At 41.3% G+C, this 23032-nt stretch overlaps 1 protein-coding gene across 1 annotated transcript in view; it reads left to right on the forward strand.

Annotated features, from left to right (window-relative positions):
* Window positions 1–23032, forward strand: part of LOC126251620 (transmembrane protein 41B-like) — a 50818-nt gene that overhangs the window by 21272 nt on the left and 6514 nt on the right. The window contains exon 4 of the mRNA XM_049952162.1: window positions 6040–6238. Coding sequence (XP_049808119.1) covers window positions 6040–6238 — 199 coding nt within the window. The remainder of the gene's footprint in view (window positions 1–6039; window positions 6239–23032) is intronic.

The raw sequence follows: 23032 nt of genomic DNA on the forward strand, positions 1-23032 counted from the left end.
AGAGATACACAAAGTTTACATACCTACAAAGATATAAGTTCGTAGGTTTTTTTTATGTTGGTACTCCAGTTGCAATTGGTTTATTTATCAATTGTCATTTTTTGTTTATAGTTTACTGTTGTTGTTTGAGTTTATATATAGTCATTTTGTCATTCGGAGATAGTGAATGGAACTATGAACATTAGAAAATGAAGTGCCAAGTGAAAGAATCAGAATATCTCAGACATATTGTTCTGTTTGAGTTTAGTAGAGGTGTGACAGCAGTGTAGGCAGTCAGAAACATTTGTGCTGTTTGTGGTGATAATGCCACTGGACAGAGCACAGTGAGAAAATCATTTTCTTGTTTTAAAGAGGATTGTTTTGACATTAGTGACTTTCCACATTCAGGAAGACCTTCATTTAACTGCATTAATCCACAGTGTTCCACATCAGTGTACTCGAGAACTCACAGATGTGATTAACTGTGATCATTCTATCATCATGTGACATTTGCAAGCAATGGGGAAAGTTCAAAAATCAGATGTATGTGGGTACCAAATACTCTAAGCGAAAATCAGCCATATGTGCATCTCTGCATGCACATTATCAATTACTATCTTGAATCATTGTTGGTGACAAGAAATGGTCCTTCTGTGTTAACATAAGGAAAGGAATGGTTGAGCCCAAACAAAGCAGCAACTCCCTGTACAAAGATCTTTGTGCATCCAAAAAAAATACTGTTACCCATCTGGTGGAACAGCAACGGTGTGGTGTACTATGAATTGCTTCTCTGAGGTGTAACCATCATGGCTGACTTATTGTCAACAACTGAGACATCATGCAGAGACAATTCAAGAACAGCGACCAGGAATATTTTGTGAAGTGATGCTACTCCACGATAATGCCTGCCCAAATTCTGCTAGACTGGCAAAAACGCTATATGGGTGTTGGGATGGGAAGTCATTCCGCACACACGTTATTCATCTGATCTTATGCCTTCAGACGTTTACATTATCTGCTCTTTGTCGAACAGCCTATGAGGAAATTCCTTCCCAGATGAAAATTCTCTCCGAACATGGCTTGACGAGTCCGTCTCAAAATGACATGATTTCTACAGTCGTGGAATCGAAAAGTTACCCCAGGAGTGGCAGATTGTTGTAAAAAGTGAAGGAGAATATATTATTGATGACTAAAGTCTCTATTAAGTGTATCTGCTGTGTTTATTAAACTTATGGAAAAACACTATGAACTTGGGCACAAACCTAATGTATAAAAACTCAACATAATCTGTTTCTTAATCAAAGAGACACAGTCAATAAATCTTTCATAAACATCAATTTTAACTCTGGATAATTATGGAAAGCAATAAGTATTATTGTAATACTCTCTCTCTCTCTCTCTCACACACACACACACACACTTTTTCCTCCAGTTGATCTATAAGTCTTGTATGTCATTCACAAGTTGTTTTTTTATCTTTTGTTAGGTAATCTTTGAGAACAACACCCTTTCCATCCCATGGAATACAGTCCATAACCACTATAAAATGAAACTGTACTTTGCCTTGATTGATGCTGACTTCCATTTTTTGCTTTCGTTGCTGTTTTATTTTTGATATGAAGGGCAGGCCCACATCTTGGCAGGAGTGAGAAGAATGATGCTATTGCCAACTTGTAGAGAACTTTTAAGTATGTTAGTCACAATGAAGCACTGGACAGGATAGCAGCCTGTTTATGCTGTGAAGATAACAGTAATGTGATCGCTCAGCATGAAATTTGAATAGAGTTAGAGATTCATTGTAATAATGCTGTTCCATCAACCCATGCCATCAAGACCTGGGTACAAAACTTTGAGTCCATTGATTTGACTGTAAACAAGAGAGATGGCAGTGGAAAAATAGTGCCTTGAACTGAGAACATAGCAGCAGAGAGAGAGAGGCCCTTGAAAGAAGTCCACGCCGCTCTGCGCATCGTGATTCTCTGGCACTCAGGCTTTCAGACTGCAGTGTTAGACAAATCTTACAGAAAGATCTTTTCCATGACTACAAGATTCAAATGTTCATGCATCACAGGAGGAGTACTATGGAAACTAACTTCAGTTTTGCCAGACACTTTTGCAGTAGATTAATGGAAACCAGAATCATGTTAACAGCTTACTGATGATGAGTGACGAAGCCAATTGTCATTTGTCAGGATATGTTAACAAGCAAATTTCTGTTACTGGTCTAACACAAACCCACAAAAAATCTATGAGAAACCACTCCACAGCTTGAAAGTTACTGTTTGGTGTGCTAAATCTTCTTTTGCAATTATTGGTCCATACTACTATGATGATGAGAGGGAAATGGCTGTAAATGTGGCAGGAGAATGCTGTGTTCACATCTTGAAGAACTAATTAGCTCGTGCAATTGCTCATGTTCCTGTGAACACATGGAGCTACCAGTCACACTGCACCAACACCAAATTCATATTATTGAGGAAAAAGACCATGTTTCAAAAAGCGCCTAGCATCCAACGCACGGTGGTCAATTGATTACTCATATTATTTTGAACGCATCCCTGTTGGTTTTTGAACATTTTTGATCAAATTCTAAGTTGATTTCTGAATGAATCGTAAGTTGACTTTTGAACGCGTGCATAGTGTATGTGATGTGTCTGCCAGGGGAATCCCCGTCGCATCTAGAAATAAACTTTCCTGCAGACAAAAGGGGATGGGTCTATACGAGCTGAACGAATAAAGCCGAAAGGGTGAATGACAATCGCTGTTTATGTGGTTGACTGGGTTCACAAATGATCAGCGTTACAATTACTAGCGAATTCCATAGATTCAGACTACCAGAGTGGAAATAAACGACCAACAGGAATAACAGGCAACTAAGATTGCGTATTGTCTTCTCCGTGTATCCAAGAAAATGAAATTTTGACAGAAAATTTTTGGTCAGACCGGTACACTAACAAGGGCGTTATACAGTCCCTGGCTAGCAGCCGCTCAAGTTGTTGTATTCTGGGAGTAGCACGGAACACTTAATAAAGCCTAACCGGAGAACAAATGCGGGATAACTAAACCGGTGATTGTGGCAGGGTTAATGAAGTTAACCAGAGAATAAATTTTGACACTGGCAGGAATAGTTACAGAATTAGTGATGACAAGATTGTTTGTTAGAACGAGGAAGGAGAAGAAGCGGAGACTCTCACAAATTACGGAAGTATATGACGATTCCAAATTTATATAAAAATTTCGTAATACTACTTTTTGATCTCATGCTTCAGAAGCTAGAGAGTATGAATGAAATGTGAAACTATTTCCTAACGTAGAACCTTTTGCTTGTAGTAGCCCTAGTAGGCATTTGATATTGGTACTCCGCGAATTATATTCTGTCGTGTTATAAAAATGACCATTTGTGCCAAAACAGTCGCGTTTATTTGGTGTGTCTAACAATTGCTGCAATATTAGGCAGGCCTATTTCATTTTATCTAGCAGACAGTGACAAAATACACGTAATCAGATCGAGAAACCACACCAGTCTTGGGTACTATTTGTATTAACGCTTTTCTGTGTTTTTTCATGTAGCAAAACGTTGACAAACTTTGATGGCGTAATAGATTCTTTCCCAGAAAGAAAAGTACGCCATATAAAGCTGTGACAAGATTAGAGAGAGAAAAAATCCAGGACTTAAGGATTGAAGAAATGTGTACTGTCTTGCTTGTTTCTTGTCTTTACTCGTTTTATGTATCTTATATTTAATTTTATGTCACACATAACAGCAAGTTATTAGCTAATAGGCAGTAAAGAGTGAAAATTTTCTGTTCTTGTCCTCCTGATAACAAATAATCCCATACACTACTAATTGCGAGATTTTTTAAAGAGGGGCAGGATGTCAAACCAGCCGGCTGGGAGCAGGAGAGGCACCACAGGACATTTTAATTTCCACTGGCCTGAATATAGTTTGATGGCACCCTTTACAAAATATTATACTTTTGAATTCCACAGAGCGAAATACAGAGACTTGCGATGGAAGAATTCTGTGAAGAGGCGTGGCGCTGCACTTGGCACACTTAAGACCAAATAACATGTCTTACGATCCCTCGATCATATATGTTTTATGTATCAGACCCTTCAGAAAGATGTGAGCTACAATATGAAGATACGTTTGAAAAGTTGATTTTTTAAATTTTTGGCGTCCTACCTCAAACGCTCGAGGGAGGGGGAGCGCCACTATCTAATATTGGCCCGGTTCGGACCTGATGCACAGAGCAGTCTGAGTTGTAGTGGGGAGGTGGTAGTCTCCACGTGGCCCGTGTTTACGTTAAGTGATTTTGCTGTTTGCTCTTCGTTTATTGCTCTCACGTCAAATGAAAACAAAACGGATTTCTGTGGTCGGAAGCTATCAAGTGAATTAAAATACAGTCACATAATTAAGGAAGGCAAAAATAAATTATTAGTTTCAGATTTTATTTTGTTTCTACCTTTCTGAGGGTCAAGCGTCGTTAATCGCCTCACAGAACAATGAAGTTATCTTTGTCTGTTCGTCAAAGAAATTTGACTTTTATTAATCTTTTCTGCTGAGGCAGTCAATTTATTTGAAATGAAGTGTTTAATTCCACACTATTGCCTAGATTCAACTGTTCGCTACATTTCAAGTTCACGTTTTCATCGTCTAGCACGTATGGCATTATGCCATAATAAAGAACCAAACATGAGATAATGCAGTACTGATACTCTAAGAAAATTTACATCTGAATCTGGACATACAAACGTGCACTTTAAGCCGAATTATGCATTTTAATAGGGTTCACAAAATTCCCATGCTCTTGGAGTATCCTCTAATGTCTTGTTTCTTTTATGACATAATGTAAGATCTTTTAATGTTTTACACGTACGAACATACGGGCTGCCTGCGTCATCGTAGCTGCGCAAGCGAGGCGACGCGTGTCATCTGGCGCAACTGCTGAAACGAATCTATTTCTAACAGGCCGTGGGAAAATATTCCGAATGGTTGTTTGAAAAGCGTTACTTTCAAGTAAAGTAAATTTCCTTTTACACAAGATGAACTCTGTCCGGTAATGTCTGATGAAATTCTTAAATCACAGTGTGTTTGACTCTCATTCAAAATTCAAATTTTTGAGAACGACCGTTCATAATATTTTCAAGCCCAGAAGGTCAGACATTTATGTAGTTGTTAAAAATTTTACTGGCACATTTGTATGATGTATCTTAAAGTGTAACACGCGCAAAAACGATCAACATTATGTGTGAAATTAGCTTTTCTTGCAGCTTATTAATCTGGGAGGCCAATTTATAGGCTACGTGAAAGCTTTTCTTTTCGCAACACTATGTATATTAATTTAAACCATTACCTTTCCTTATTTGTGTGCTCACGCTACTTAACAGTGATGTTGCTATTGGCTGACTACATCACGTGACCTATACCCTGAATATCCGCTGTCATTGGTTGGCGAGATCGCTTGACATGAGCTACGACTGGCTTACAAAAGCGCATCGCAATCTTGATCTCAATCCTTCGGAAAGTAACACACGGTGTGTGGTGGAATTCGAATTTATACTTTCGTAATACGAAATATGCAGTGTACATGTTGCTGCACATCGGACATCTTTCCAAAACGCTTTTTCCCCCCCTAAGTTTCGTTTTCTAAAGTGCCGGGAAATTCCACTCCGGTTTATAAAACCACAACCAGTGAAAGGATTGATAAGTTTTACAGTTCCGAGGAAAAGTATACTGTTACTTAACAGGGAAAAGTGTATTTTCATCTGGGAGAAAATGTATTTTTAACCAGGAAATCCAGGAATTTTTTTTTCCTCGTCTACATATACACCCTGTAAAAATACATTTTAAGGTGAGTAGTGTGTGAATTTTGAATTTATTGTTTTGAAAAATGTGGGAATTATCACAGTTCTCAAAATGTGGGGAGTAACACTCAGATTAATGCAATATACAGGAAGAAAAGTAAATAAAATCTAATGCAGTTGCCTGTATGTGTTATATTTATGCAAGCTGGATACGGTGCAAATTTCACCATAAATTCCTTTACTTTCCAACAGCCTCCAAACATTTGCAATTCCAGGGTCAATATCTCTGTCAGTACTGTCTGGATTTCTGTTTCCATTTCCTGCAGCACTGCTACTGGTGTGCTTCTGCTCTGCTACTGGTGCTACTCTGTGCTACATTTTATCCCATTTTTTGGGGCGTCCTTTAATTCATAAATACATGCCAGAACGAGCTGCAAAATGGTCTGCTACGGTAAGTTGAATGAAAAATACATGTTCCTATTCATAGTTGCTAACTATATTATGATTTAGAAAATACCCAGTGGGATACCTGTTATTTTAGTGGCAAGACACAGTTCACCTTAAGAGAGAAGTGTGTAACAGTTGAACACAGCATGCTACCTGAAGCTAGGCACTTCAGCTTTTAATGTCACCCTTTCCCTTTCAAAGGGCAAGAATACAAAAATTGTGTCTTACAGCAAATGAAGTAAAGTGAATCACTGGAGCAGTGAAATACGAAAAAGAATATGAAGCTAAGGTAGTGCACAGTGACTTGAAGGGAAAAAAGGTGAGTATTTGATGGAAGCTAATGTGAATACAAAAACCGAAATGTGATTTATCAAAAAAAGATTATGTATTTAGAGATGTAGGGAAGGAGAAGTTAAGAAATATACCCAAGTGTGTCGATCAGTTGAAGCTGTAGTAATTTCAGAACAGAAAAGCAACATTGTACTAAATGCAGACCAGAAAGAGAACTGCAAGTTGACCTGCAATAACCACAATAGATGGATACAACTGAACACTGTGATAAGGCTTGCAAAATAGAAAAGAAAAATTTCACTTGAACTCTTAAATATCAAGGACTGCTTTGTTATTAGCTTTAAAACTGAAGCAAAATTCAAACATGTTACACTTCCTGCTTACCGCAATAATACCTCATTACAGTAGTCATTATACAGTTCCAGGGAGGAATTCCTGTACTCGTAAGTTGATTCTAAAGCCAACTTGAGTTTAGTTTGGTTTACCATTTGGTACAAATATATCAACTCAGTTGCTACATGGAATGCAAAATTGGTGTGTGTTTAGTCTTCTATACTATTGGAACTTCTAAGATATGACATGGAAAGCTTTTTAGGTTTGTTGCCTCATCACTACATACATTTTTTCTGGGTGTTTACATGTTAATCAAAATTGTTTAAATATGCAAATTGGAGATTTGGGACACATTTTATAAAGTTGCATCTTCCTCCTATTTTAATTATTTCCCTATTGCTACTGTCCGTTTAGGCATACTGTAGAACTAATACGATGTAGAAATGGAGTTTCTCCAAGTCAACTGCCTAAACAGAAACCAATGTAGCAGGAATGATGGTCATAAAAACTGAAAAAGAAAATTGAATTTTAGCTGTAACGGCACCTGCTTAGGTAAGAGGGCTCGATGCTTTACCCGCTGTGTGTCCACCTACCAGTCAGTGCCTAGCTAGTTATGAAACCGGAAACACTTTGGCATGCGACACGTGATATATGTTGTAGCAACACCACAGCAAACCAGCTGTGGCCTGTATAAATACTGGCCGTCCGGCCTGGAAGGTCATTGAGCTGGTGAGTTACAGAGTTGGCATCTGTAATAGTGTTAGCTTTCTCTGTAAGGCCACTCTGCTCCACCATAAGCTTCACAGGACTGCATGCTAGAGGGTTCACCTGCAGCCTGATAGGCCAAAGGTCAAACTGAGGTCTTCCCGGCAGTTGGGCCACTAGGATACCTGCCAGCACCAGTTGCCACTAGCCACCCATCTTGTAAGTGGTGGGCTAAGTTAGCCTGCCACATCAGCCCTGAGAGTAGCATGACCAATGGCTGGGGGTATTGACTATGCAAGATCGTGTCATGGGTGGACCATGTCGATCCTAGCAGCTGCTGGTTACCTACTACAGTGTTTCACTGCTGGATCCATGGGTTAAGTCCCACCTTCAGCACCATCAGGTGTGTGCTTGAGCTTGTCATATGAACTGCTGGAGTAATAAAGGGACTATACGGCCTTAGAATAGTTTCCAACTCACCTCAACACGCCATCCTCTACTAGTGTGTGCCCACAACCTATACATAGCTTGTGATACTGTCTAATAGTTTCTTCATTGGGAGAAAATGTCAGAGGGAAAAGTCATTCAAAATGATCAGTCTAAATATTGTTGAAGTACTGCGGTGTTCTTTAAATTTAGTCTCTCACTTTTACTGTTGAATTTTAGTCTCTCACTTTTACTGTTGAGGAAATTGTCTGATGTTGTTCATAGTTATTTCTTACTTGAATAGTGAAGCCGATTTCCTAGTTTAGAATTTGTGCTATTAATTTTCTTGTAAAATGTTTCCATAGTACATCATGCATTACTCTCACTTTAAATTGTAAATCTTTAAACATGATATATTAAAAGTAACAGGTCTGTAAATGCATCCAGTTCAATATCTTTACAAGAAAATTATTTCTTAGAAAACAGCAGACTCTTGTTTCTCATTCATGAAATGGTGTGTTCCCAACCTTTATATTTCATATATCTTTACTTTCCTGGATCTTTGGTGCCCCTCAGATTTCTGACACTATCGTTCCATCACCAGTGCTTTCACAACTCTTCATAGCTCCCTTCTTTCTCTAAATTATGGTTCCTGCATATTTATGATACAGTTTTTGTTTCTTTTTCTTCTGTCCTGTCACTTCTTTCAGTTCATTTGCCATCTTACGTTCTGATTTTCACCTCTCATGATTTATTAAAGCATCACATTTCATCTCTTGTGCTTTAGGATTGTATTGCCTACTGGAGTGCTTTCTTGGTTGTGATACAATATTTACTTTAAAAGAGGATGGCAACTGTTATTAATTTAAATATTTCTAAAAATTCAACATTGCTGATCAGCATTGAAATTCTTTAAAACTGTTATCAAACAATGGAAAGACGAGGATAGAATAACTCCAATATTATGAAAAGGATAAGTTGCTACTCGCCGTACAGAGGCATTTGCTGTCTGCAATCCAGCCACAGTGTTCAGAAACAGCAGTCGTTTGTGTGCAAGTTGTGTTTGTGTGTGTTTTATATTCCAGAAGACCTTTTGGCCAAAAACTTGAATGTATAGCCATCTTTTCAATGTGCTGTCTGTCTCTGTGTCTCCTTTAAAACTGTTAAGATACATTGAGATTAGCAACGAGCTTCACAGCTGTGAAGTAAATTTACATTAACAGGAGTCAGTACAACTAATTTAAACTGAGTGGTATATTTTTAAGAAGCAGAGGTGAGCTGAATTTTATTTTAGTTTAACATATATAGTAAAATAGAGAAAAATAATCATGTTATTATCCTCGTTCTTAAAATCAAAGTTAAACAGCTTAAAGCAATGTTAACAATTGAACACTATTCTCCATAGTAAGTGGAGCACAACAGGCTGCAGCATGTGTGCATTTCTTGAGTTACAGCACCTTGCCTAATGTAAATGTACTAATCCCTCAAGCAGGCCCTGCTCATATCCTCACTAAGACATGCACGTACGTGCGTGTGCGTGCGCGCGCGCGCGTGTGTGTGTGTGTGTGTGTGTGTGTGTGTGTGTGTGTGTGTGTGTGTGTGTGTGTGTGTGTGTGTGTTTCAGAGTCAGGAGGTTGTGAGGCGGGGAGGTGGGGAAAAAAGGAGAGTCAAACTAGACTAGGGGTTTAGTGGTTTGGGAGGCTAGGAAGGTCTCCTCTAGATGGCCCATAAAAAGGCTGGCACAGGAGGGTGGTATGCAGGTGCCTATGGCTGTGTTGTGGATTTGTTTTTGTACCTCCCCTTCACATGAGAAGTAGTTGTGGGTTAGGATAAAGTTAGTAAGGTGTATGAGGAATGAGGTTGTGGGTTTGGCGTCTGAAGGACATTGGAAAAGGTACTGTTCAATAGCGGTAAGACCACGGGCATGAGGGATGTTGGCGTATAGGGAGGTGGCATCAACAGTGATGAGTAGGGATCCAGGAGGTAAAGGGATGTGGATGGTGGAGTCGATGAATGAAGTGATTGGTGTCTTTAACATGGGAGGCTAGATTACAGGCAGGTGGTTGGAGGTGTTGCGTTGGCACAGGGCTGCAAATAAACAGGGTGGAAGATGAGAATGGGGAGAAGGTTATAGGACAGAGGGGGTGGAAACTGTTGGGTGGAGGGTGTGGAAGCAGTATGTTGCTGCAGCTTGAGGCTGGTATAATTATGGGAGCGGTGAATGTGTTGTAAGGATAACTCCCAACTGCACAGTGAAGCAGCCATTGAAATCAAATCAGCTGCATATTGTGTCACAGGGTGGTCTACTTTGCTCTTAGCCACAGTTTGTCAGTTACTGTTCATACCAATATGAAAAGCTGTGCAATGATTCCAGCATAGTTGGTAAATGATATGGCTGCTTTCACAGGTGACCTGGCCCCTGATGGGGCAGGATAAACCTGTGACAGGACTGGAATAGAAGGTGCTGGGTGCATGGATTGGGCAGGTATTGCACCTGGGTCTTCCACAGGGATATGATCCTTGTGGCAAGGGGTTGGGATTGGGAATGACATAGGGATAGACTAGGAGGTTGGGTGGGCCACTTTAGCAGGGGTGGGAAGTATTTCCCATAGTATGTCCCTCATTTCAGGGTACTATGATAAGTAATCAAAGCTCTGGCGAAGGATGAGGTTCAGTTGTTCCAGTCCATGATGATACTGGGTGACAAAGGGAACAGTCCTGTGTGGCTGGTTTTTGGGGATGGTGGGAGGATTGGGGTTGTGAGGGAAAATGGCTTCGGAGGTCTGTTGGCATATTAGGTCAGTGGATAGTGCCTGTCTGTGAAGGCCTCGGTGAGACCATCAGCATACTGAGCAAGGGAGTGTTTGTCGCTGCAGGTACGCTGACTGTAGGTAGCCAGGCTATATAGGAGGGATTTTTTGGTGTGAAAGGGATGACAACTATCAAAATGCAGGTACTGTTAGTGGTTGGTGGGTTTAATGTGGACAGAGGTTCAGATGGAGCCGTCAGAGAGGTGGTGGTCAACATCTAGGAAGGTGGCACGCTGGGTTGAGGAAGACCACATGAAGTGAATGGGAGAGTAGATGTTGAGGTTGTGAAGGAACGAAGATATGGTGTCTTGTTACAGAGTCCATATCATGAAGATATCATCAGTGAATCTGAACCAGACTAGATGTTTGATGTTTTTGAAGGCTAGGAAGGTCTCCTCTTGATGACCATTAAAAAGATTGTCATAGGAGGGTGGTATGCTGGTGCCCATCGCTGTGTTGTGGAGTCATGTACCTTACCTTCAGATGAGAAGTAGTTGTGGGTTAGAATAAAGTTAGTAAGGCGTATGAGGAATGAGGTTGTGGGTTTGGACTATGAAGGACATTGGGGAAGGTAGTGTTCTGTAGTGGTCACATCAAGTGTGACGAGTAAGGATCCAGGAGGTAAAGGGGTGGGGGTGGTGAAGAGTCAGTGAAGGAAGTGGTTAATGTCTTTGACATGTGAGGATAGATTACAGGCAAATGGTTGGAGGCTTTGGCTGATGGGAGCTGAAATTCTTTCAGTGGGGATACAATAATCAACCACAATGGGGCATCCAGGATTGTTGGGGTTATGAATTTTGGGGAGCATGTAGAAAGTGGGTGTGTGGGGCGTCATAGGGTGAAGAGGGAAATGTATTCAGGGGTGATGTTTTGGGAAGGGCCTAAGGCTTTAAGCAGGGTTGGAGTTTGTATTGGACTTCCGGGATGAGAATACTTGTATAAATTATAGGTGGAGTAATCAGATAATTGGTGGAGGCCTTCTGCCAGGTAGTCAGTGCAACTCATAACAGCGGTGGAACCTTTGTCTGCAGGTAGTATGATTAGGTCAGGATTTGTTTTGAAGTTGTGAATAGCTGTTCTTTCTCCTACTTCTCCCACTGAAAGGTAGCAATCCCTGCAAGGGAAGCACTTCTTTGCCACCAGTCCCTCCAACAAAAACTGCCCTAATTCCAACATTGAACCTTGCCTGTTCCAGTTCATACCACCACCCACTGGTCACCATCCAGGAATTCCTTACCTCCAACTTAGCTTCACATCCTTTCCCAGGTCTCTTCCTTAGAAAAACCAATCTTTCAGTAGAAGAAAGGACAGCCATACACAACCTCAAAACAAATACTGACCTAATGAGGTTCCACCACTATTGTTGTGAGTCACAGTGACTACCTGACAGAAGGCCTCCACCAGTTATCTGACTCCTTCACATATAAACTCTGCCAGAGTGCCTTAGGCCATTCCTAGAACATCTCCCCTGAATACAGTTCCCTCCTCGTCACTATGACACCCCGCGCACCCACCTTCTACGTGCTCCCCAAAATCCACAACCCCAACAATCCTGGATGCCTGTGACTGCTTATTGTGCCCCCACTGAAAGAATTTCAGCCCTCATTGACCAACACCTCCAATCAATTGGCTGTAATTTAGCCTCCCACCTCAGAGAGACCAACCACTTCCTCCATGGACTGTCCACCATCCCCACCCCATACAAAAGTACAACTACCAACCTCTCACTAACAACACTATCCTGGCAACTCCCCATATACCGCTTAACACATCACACCTTTCAGGGTACTGAGGGCCTGGTCAGTAGTCCTATAACCTCTTACACACTATTAAATACATTTACCGGTATTACTACTACGCACATTACAATGCCACATTTCTTACCTCTATCCACATTACAATGCCATGTATACAATCACTTTCACTCTGCATTGTGGGTTCTATGCACGATTCATGATCCAGTCTACTGGGGTCTGCAGTACCAGGAGGTCGGATGGGTGGGCAGCTTTCCACCTGAGGTAGAATGAAGGGTGCACTGAACAGAGTCGGGACTACTATGGTGTCAGGTATCATGACACTTAGAATCACAGCCATACGATGCCTTTCCTCCCAACACTGATGCATATGCTGTAGCATCTGTTCTGCCAAAATATGCCCTTCTTGCATTGCTGTGAGCTGGTTCAATGAAAGTACCACTAGCGGTTTGTCTGACCTGTACAACAGTGGCTGTGTTATTTAACCTGGTAATCCTCATAACAGTGGCTGATGGTGGAATGTCAGTCCCATTACCTCACATTCTATTTCATTATCTAATAGCCCACTACTGCACGGTTCCAGTCACTTCAACCCTGCGAATCTGCCCTGCTCATAGCAGTTTGCTACCACCACTGTGGTGTCAAACATGAAGTAGATCCAGTATAGCCTGTGTAGGGTTTAGGTTCTAGAGGTTCTAGGATGTCCCATGGGGAACTCTAGCGATCCGTTTTGATTACGAACAGCTGAATCTTGTTTGCCTGGTCTGTCCTAACCTCCATTGAGGCTACATGACAGTATAGTGATAAATTCTGTTTACCAGGCTCCAAGACGAATCCCAGTAAAGGCTGCAGCTGGTCTTGTATTTTCCATGACCCAATCATGTATTATTCTGGTGAAGTATTGCTGGACTCAGTTGTCAGTGTTCTGCATGGTGAATGGCTTCCTGCACACTTGTCATTACTACTCGGGCATCTTATAATTTCAAATGGTTTCATTGCTTCTGGTAACCTTTGCAGTGGTACTTGCCTATAATTCGTGTCTGCTCGTTACGCATACTGTACACGATTCCTTCCTCCCATTCCACTAGTACCTTTCTGCTGAAGGCGTGTGATCATGTGCATCCGTCAGTACTTCACCCGTGAGCTTAGCTGGCACTCCCCACACGTGCCTCTAACCTAGTTAGCATCCATAAGTCACACATGCTGAACTGTGTCTGTGTCATGTATAGCTTACAATTGGTGTCAGCAGCTTGCGCTGCCAGTCACTCAACAAGGGTGTGCCCAGAGGCTATACTGCTCCACCTTCCTGCTTAAACCACCTGTGTTTAGCACTTTGTTCTTGGCTTATGTATCACTTCATAATCAAACTCATTCAGCCTCATTGCCCACATTGTCAGCTCGCTAGAAGGGTCCTTCGACCCTAACAATCATTTCAGAGCTGCATGATTGATCGCTGGCTTGAATTTTTTCCCATACAAGTAGAACCGAAAGTGTGTAATTCTGCATATCAAGCTGAACATTTCCTTCTCTGTTGTCAAATAGTCCTTTCCTTCCGTATTCAGTTGCCTTGAAGTGTAAGCCACACAATGTTCTTTGCCATTCACCACCTGACTCAAAACATGCTCTAATACCTGACTGGATGTGTCACAATACAGTACAAATTCCTTCTGATAGTCGGGGAAAATCAAAACTGGGCTTGACTTTATTCTTTCCTCAGTCCCTCAAATGTGGCTAGGAATTCTTCTGTCCACTCGAATTTCACGCCCTTTTTTAATATAGGTTTGAGCAACAAAGACTGAGACCAGTTTTTTTCCTATAGCTACCGTGATAGTATCCTGAATATTTGAAAAATTCATGTTTTTCCATGTAATGTCCATAGGTAGTAGCACACTTATCAGAAGGTTGGTAGTAATGCTCCATTTTCTAGATGCTCTTTGCATTTCACATACCAAACAGTGGATGTGACATGAGAGGAGCAGTACAGCTCAATAAAATTCTGTGTTTGTTTAAACCATACAGCCACCGAAACTTGCGAAATGCTGCCGCAAGCATATGGTGAAGATGCACTACCTCATGCAAAAGTATTTAGGTAGTTCAAGGACTTCACAGAAGTCCGACCCGTCTCTGTTACTTGTAAGCAGGGTGAGCCTGCTGTTTTCGGATTCCGCTGTGACCGAAGTCAACATCAACACAGCTGCTGTGATTGTCCACAAGGATCGACAGATAACATTAAGTAACCTCAGTGAAGTGTTGAGAGTTTCATGTGCCAGTGTCTTTATGATTATGCATGATACTGTTACAGCATCATACTACGTGTCAGTATTGGATAAAATGAGGAAGCATGTTGCAAGTAAACGACCAGAACTTTCTCAAGATGGTGATGACATCATCATGACAGTGCATGCCTTCACATCACAAATCAAGTCACGCAAGTTTTGGCTCAGTTCAACATTACATGTGTACCACCTCTACCTTATAGCCCTGATCTTGCACCCTATGATTTTTTCCCTCCATTACTAACAACAAATCTTTGATGCATTTGATGTGAGAACTCTGAAACAGTGCTGAAGAAAAGGGAGATGGTTCTCAAGGACCTGACAAATGATGGCGTGCACAAAGCATTCAGAGACTGGCAGAGATGCTATAAAAAATGCATTCAAGTAGCCAGAAGTATTTTGAAAAAGATAATGTAAATGTTACAGTGGAGTAAGAAACTGTATTAAAAAAAAAAAAAAAAAAAAAAAAGTTTTAGTCTGTATTGATCAGCACTCACAATTGCATGAGTGGTCGTGCCACATCTGCAAACTCCTTCACAAATTTTCTATAATAATTTGAGTGTCTCTGTAGCTCCTTACTCATCTTAGGAACTAGAAAATTCTGTGATTATGTCTTTACTCCTTCCTTGCTATTTGTATGGCCCAAGTAACCCACTTTCCCAAAGGCAAAATGACACTTCTTTTTAAAAAACCTGTCTCAAGTGTTGCATATGTTCATCAGTATCTCTCAAACACACAATTATATCATTGAGGTACACGAAATATTACCAATGTTTTAACCCCCTTAGTGCCCTGTCCAACAATCGCTGAAATGTTGCTGTGGCATTCTTTAATCCGAATCGGATCCTTTGGTATTGACAATGACACCAAGGAACTGAGAACACTCTTCAGTTGGTACTCCAGAACCATCTCTGACTGATGGTACCTGCTCCTTAAATCCATTTTAGAGCAGTATCAGCACTGTCTCCGTGGTATTGGGTATGGGGTACACTTCAGTTATCATCTTATTGTGAAGATGATGATAGTCACATCAGAACCTAATATTTCTTGGTAGTGTCTGTTGACTTTTTAAGGAAGTAGTGCTCTCCTCTATTATTATTCCATTGGCTAATTGTTGGTTAACAAAATCCTCCATAATTAGCTGTAAATGCCAAGATATACGACATGGTTTCTGGTACACCAATGCTTCATTTCCCGTTAGAATTCAGTGTTGCATTATGGATGACACTGGCAATGGACCCTGAGGATAAAACAATCCTCAAGCTCCAGTAATAACTTCTCCCATCTCTATCCTTTCTGTCCCTCTAGATGCTCCATGTTGTTACATAATGCAGTTGTAGCGACAGCCTGTGGCTGACCATGTTCAGTGTGTCCCAGTTATCATCCTCCACCAGGATGACCAAATTTGGTACTAACAGCCCCTGAGTTAGCCCTACTTCGTCGGCACCAAAATTATCCAAATTCATGGGTACCACTTTCCCGACATCTCTCTATTGTACATGTACAATCCTTCCCTTAACAAAACAGCGTGGTACATCCAGTACGTCATTCTCCTCTTGTAATTCTGCTACATACAACATATCAACACCCAAAGCAATTTTCCAGGACACTCTGACATTGTATCGTGTGAATCAAGCCTTAAAAGGAGAGGTTCCCAGGGGTGGGATCGACTTTTTGGAACAGTCTATACAGCGATGTATGTTAAAGTCCAAGGTATCACACATTGAACCCATTCACTCTGGTGGCCCTTCGTTTGGGAGTAATCAACAAAAAAATCCAGAATTTAAATTAAGTTAAATATTATGACAGATAAATAAAAATAATTATATCCACGTGCTAGAAGATTCAAAGTGGAAAAAGAAAGATAGGAAGAGAACCCAAGAGCAATTGAAGATGTTAAAACTTTGATTAAAATGATGTGACAAGGGAATACAAATAAAAGAAATTGTGTCAACCAATTAATTGAATAAAAATTGTAATCAGTCATTTTGATAAAGGTTTTAAAATAATAAAATGTTCGATGTACCTGACAAGGTTCAAACCGACAACCTCTTGCATGTAAGGTCAGCATCTTAACCATTACACTGTGCAACCAGCCTGTAAATTGTTACTGTTTTAATCTTATAGAGCCTTACATGAAATTCCAAATTATTTTTTGTCAATTACTCTCAAATGGGTTCTTAACCTAATCACCATATAGATCATTTCAAAAAGTCAGTCCCACTGCTGGGGACATCTCCTTGTTACAGTTTTCGTACGCAGTTTAATGGATTTGATCCTTATGTTAGATGAACCTTGCAACAGTACCTCATTGGTGACAGCGTCCACTAGCTGGAATGCTGTCACAGTTCCGCCTCAGGTCGCTGAATGTCAATTTTGATACGATGTTGATACAAAAAGTCCAGGATCATAGAGTAACCTTTGCTTACGAGGTGCATTCAAGTTCTAAGGCCTCCGATTTTTTTTTTCTAATTAACTACTCACCCGAAATCGATGAATCTGGCGTTACTTCTCGACGTAATCGCCCTGCAGACGTACACATTTTTCACAACGCTGACGCCATGATTCCATGGCAGTGGCAAAGGCTTCTTTAGGAGTCTGTTTTGACCACTGGACAATCGCTGAGGCAATAGCAGTACGGCTGGTTCATGTGCGGCCATGGAGAGTGTCTTTTGTTGTTGGAAAAAGCCAAAAGTCACTAGGAGCCAGGTCAGGTGAGTAGGGAGCATGAGGAATCACTTCAAAGTTGTTATCACAAAGAAACTGTTGCGTAACGTTAGCTCAATGTGTGGGTGCATTGTCTTCGTGAAACAGCACACGTGCAGCCCTTCCCGAACGTTTTTGTTGCAGTGCAGGAAGGAATTTGTTCTTCAAAACATTTTCCTAGGATGCACCTGTTACCGTAGTGCCCTTTGGAACGCAACGGGTAAGGATTACGCCCTCACTGTCCCAGAACGTGGACACCATCATTTTTTCAGCACTGGCGGTTACCCAAAATTTTTTTGGTGGCGGTGAATCTGTGTGCTTCCATTGAGCTGACTGGCACTTTGTTTCTGGATTGAAAAATGGCATCCACGTCTCATCCATGGTCACAACCGACGAAAAGAAAGTCCCATTCATGCTGTCGTTGCGCATCAACATTGCTTGGCAACATGCCACATGGGCAGCCATGTGGTCGTCCGTCAGCATTCGTGGCACCCACCTGGATGACACTTTTCGCATTTTCAGGTCGTCATGCGGGATTGTGTGCACAGAACCCACAGAAATGCCAACTCTGGAGGCGATCTGTTCAACTGTCATTCGGCGATCCCCCAAAACAATTCTCTCAACTTTCTCGATCATGTCGTCAGACCGGCTTGTGCGAGCCCGAGGTTGTTTCGGTTTGTTGTCACACGATGTTCTGCTTTCATTAAACTGTCACACCCACTAACACACTTTCGACACGTCCATAACTCCATCGCCGGCCGAAGTGGTCGTGCGGTTAAAGGCGCTGCAGTCTGGAACCGCAAGACCGCTACGGTCGCAGGTTCGAATCCTGCCTCGGGCATGGATGTTTGTGATGTCCTTAGGTTAGTTAGGTTTAACTAGTTCTAAGTTCTAGGGGACTAATGACCTCAGCAGTTGAGTCCCATAGTGCTCAGAGCCATTTGAACCATAACTCCATCACCACATGTCTCCTTCAACTGTCGATGAATTTCAATTTGTTTCACACCACGCAAATTCAGAAAACGAATGATTGCACACTGTTCAAGTAAGGAAAACGTTGCCATTTTAAGTATTTAAAACAGTTCTCATTCTCGCCGCTGGTGGTAAAATTCCATCTGCCGTACGGTGCTGCCATCTCTGGGACGTATTGACAATGAATGCGGCCTCATTTTAAAACAATGTGCATGTTTCTATCTCTTTCCAGTCCGGAGAAAAAAAATCGGAGGCCTTAGAACTTGAATGCACCTCGTACATGAGACACTACTTTCATACATTGTTCAAACCCAAGTTTCCCAACCTGAAACTTTAATACAACTGAACCCAATGTCCTTGCATCACTATCTCCCATCCCAAGCAACCTATAGTGTGGTGAGTTCAGTTGCTTCCGACTGATGAGGTCTGTTTTGCCACTGACACGTGCCCCTGCCCCTTACAATCCTTACCGTAGGACATTCGACCTCTGCATTCGTATTTGCTACATCAAAATTTAACAGAAATGCAGCTTGGCTGTCTCAGGGTTCCTTCTTGTGTTCAACGATTTTCCATTTCCTGTTTCTACCTCTCTTACTGCTTCTGCTATCCCCTTGCTGGTATCCACCCTTTTTATGTCATTGAGGTTGCCGGTACTGCCTTTGGACATGCCGGTACTGCCTTTGGACATGCCCGGTTCATCCACATCTATAGCGATTCACATTAATGGTGAACACTTCACACTTATAACATATCAATTTCTGTGAATTTTGTTGCCCACCAGACAGCAGGATAGAGGTCTTTTGAGGCACCTGTCCAAACCCTTCTCCATATATCAAGTGACAGGCCTCTCAGGAAGGCATCAAGTGCCTTATGCTGGGCTTCTTGAAGTATAATCTTATTCGCCTCCTTACTCTCCCTTAACTCTCACTTTTCCTCATTAATTTTATGTATAGTATTTGCAAAAACCACTGTTTTGTGTCTTTTTGTGACTTTACTTAATAGCTTACAGAAAAACCTAATGCTGTTGTTTTTATACCCCTGTAGGAGGCCTTGACTCAATTGCTCAAATGTCTGTGCGTTTGTCAACTCCTCTGTACACCTAACAAAAGTTTTTGCGATCCCTACCAACTGTAACATAATCACTTGTAACAGCTGAATATCTGACCTTATCTGCCAACAATTTTAGGTTCTCCAGGAGAGAGACTACCTCCTCAGTTGACCTAACAGAAAAGGGTGTGATTAAACTGATGGAGGCTGGATCTAGGGCTGCTGGACTGATGCTGACTGTTTATCTTTAATTGCAGTTTGCCCTATTAACTGTGTTTTACACGCTGTCACCTGTGCTACCTCATCTAGTAATACCTGCAATGCCTCTCACTTGGAAACACCCTGTGCCCAGGACTCTACCATTGTGAAACCTTTATCTCCCAGACTCAAATGCCACACAGTATTAATTGACAACAATTTTTAACACTCAGAATTACAATCAATTTATACTCTACATCTCATCATCAACCACTTAGGTTCAGTACACTGCCTAGGAGTATGCCATAACAGTGACATTTAAACCGTTCTGCTGACACTCAATCTGCAGATGGTGCACTAGAAGAGACATGTTCGCAGGTTCCAATGGTTTGACTAATGTAACTTTTTAAGTTCCGATGTGTTTCTTGCATAGATACCATTTCTTCAGCATACAAAAGTAGAATCAGACAGTTTGTTCACTCACTCCACTGTGTAATGACACGGGTGGCTGTGGTTGTGATGTTGTGCAGAATGGAAGTAGCTTTTGACTGAAGTGGACCCGGGGCTGACGGGCCACTTTTGCACAAGACTAGGTGATAGCGGAGAATCGTGGCAAGGATCTGGCCAATGGTAGCTTAGTAAAACAACATTTAAAGTCAATCACTTTATTATAACTTGTGCAACTACACTCATACACCACAGTGGGCTGACCACTCTCTTCTCGTCATATGGCAAGGTAGGGGCGTGCCACGTGGTATCAGCTAGGGCCCAGCCAGTATGCCGTGACATACAAGGTGTGTGAAAAAAGTAATGAGACTGATTTTTTATCTAACAAAGTTTTTATTTTTTTCAAACAATAATATTGTCCCCTTTGGCAGCTATACACTGGCAGAGTAGTTGTTCCCGGTCGTGGTAGCAGTGCTGAAAGGCTTCATCTGCTAGAGCCTTTACCGTGTCCGTCACATTGTTTTGAATCTTCTCTCCAGTCCAAAAATGGTATCCTTGAAGACATTTTTCAATTTCAGGAAATGAAGGAAATTATGGGGACTCAGATCAGGTGAATAAGAGGCTGTGGAACAACAAGAATGCCTTTTGAGATCAAAAACTCTGTGATGAAAGTGACCATGTGACATGGGGCATTGTCATCCACTTGTCGGCAATGTCCAGTCTCACTCGATTCACTCTTTTCCTGACCCTTACAAGGACATATTCATAAAATACTTTGTTGACAGTTTGTTTTGAAGGAACAAGTCTCTCAAGAATGGAATATGTTCAATATTACATTGATTTCTGAAGCTGAAGATCTTTCTGAGTGCAGGGTTGCCACAGGTTCTGGAAATTGGGGGAATATCAGGGAATTTCAACGACATCAGGGAAATTTCAAAAAGAAAAAGAAAAACACTGGAAAAATCTCACCTCTGTCTCAGTAGATGAAATGGTTTGTTTACTGAGGTGTCATGCATTGTCGTTGGGTGGGTGCAACTGAGTACATTCGCTGCTTCCCTACTCCCTCATTACTATTACTTCCTCCTTCCCCTCATATTGCAGTCAGTGCTGCCACCACTTCTTGCCACTAGCCCTAGCAGGTGCCAACGAGAGGCAGAGAGGCGTGAGGAGTGGTTTGTTTGGATCTGATTCTCAGAGACTGTAGATGCAGCAGCCGGAGACAGAGGTAGTGTGTGCATGAGTTGTGTCTGAGTGAATGTGTGTGTGTGTGTGTGTGTGTGTGTGTGCGCACGCTCTGGTTTCCTGGCAAAAGCTGTGGCTGAAAATTTAATTGTGAGAGTGTGATTGTCTTTTCTACATGCCTGTCTGTGGCTCAGCAATCAACTTTACAATGGGTTGCTACCTATCCTCATTATTATTGGTTCTCGGAGTATTTGAACAAGTTACCTGTTGCATGGATTGATCACCGTGGCCACAACATGCTGTCTGTGGTTCATGAATAGCTGCCCACACGAGTGGATTTCTGCGACGGGCCAGAACCACAGGCCCACCAATGTGCAAGCCCTGCCCATCAGATCTCATTTCAGCAATCTGCCCGCAGGCTGTGTCTGTGTATGGCATAATGATGCGGATTTTCATGGTTTATCCATGGACCCAGGACTGTGGTGCTCCTCCACAGGCCAGAGGCCACGGGCAATGGATATCAGGAACTGCGACTTTCTCGCCGCAAGTACACTATGCAGTGTGCATTTTATTGACATTTTATTTGTTTTAGTGCATTATGGTGCTTCAAAAGTAGTTCATACCTTAGAAAGTATAGACAATAAGAAGAAAATTCAGTCACTGGCGGTTTGTACGCTATGTACTTACATATTTCTCGAAAGAAATATCACACAATACCTGTAAAATAATAGATATAATACAGTGGGTAATAACTGACAGTAATGAACATAGTAGTACCAACATTTTATTGGCGGTCGCCTACAGTGTTGGTTTACACAATTCTTCCCCATCTTATATGCTTCTTTCAAGAGGCATATTTTTTTCCAAGGTTATTTCTGAAATCAGTGAAGGTATTTTAAATCTGTGCTGTGACTCCAAGGAAATGCATATTTTTGTCACCAAATTTGTTTCTTTGTATTGAAATAAAATATCAGTGATCTTAATGAAACAATTATACCACTTGAGTTGCTTTCTCCATAAAAACCGTTCATTACAAAAGATGTTGATGTTAGTATTTACGTTTTTGGCTCACATCAGGAAATGCCATCTGCTTGCAAGTTTGTTTTTTAGATATCTCCTCGTTTGTGCTATTGTTTCTTGTACCATAGCTGCAAAGACTGATTGTCAACTTACGTCTTAACTTACACTTTAGCTCTCAAAATTTGTTAGGGGAAAATGCTAAAACTTGTCTGAAAATCAGGAAATTTCACTTGGGGAAACTTGTGGCGATCCTGTGAGTGAGGTTCACTTGCAGTGTGTTCTTGGCCTTCCAAAAATGATTTGTGACAGCATAAAAATTGTGCTTTTGATAAGGAATGTCCTCCATATGACTGTTTCAACTTTTCAAAGATCACATTCATGGATTCCTCAAGTTTAACACAAAACTTTGTCAGAAAGTTGCTCTAAACACCACTGTTCCAGTTACGAAATGCACAGTGAAAACACAACTTTACTGATAGTGCTCTCGAAAACCACATGACAGCTGTACAGAGCTAAAACTCAGACAGAGCACCTGGAAGAAATGAACATGCTGGTTTACACAAGTAGAGCAACACAGTGTTGCCAGATTGCTCATAGTGTTGTCAGTCTCATTACTTTTCTTCAAATACCA

Source organism: Schistocerca nitens, chromosome 4 (genome assembly GCF_023898315.1).
Source record: "Schistocerca nitens isolate TAMUIC-IGC-003100 chromosome 4, iqSchNite1.1, whole genome shotgun sequence".
NCBI classification, from domain to species: domain Eukaryota; kingdom Metazoa; phylum Arthropoda; class Insecta; order Orthoptera; family Acrididae; genus Schistocerca; species Schistocerca nitens.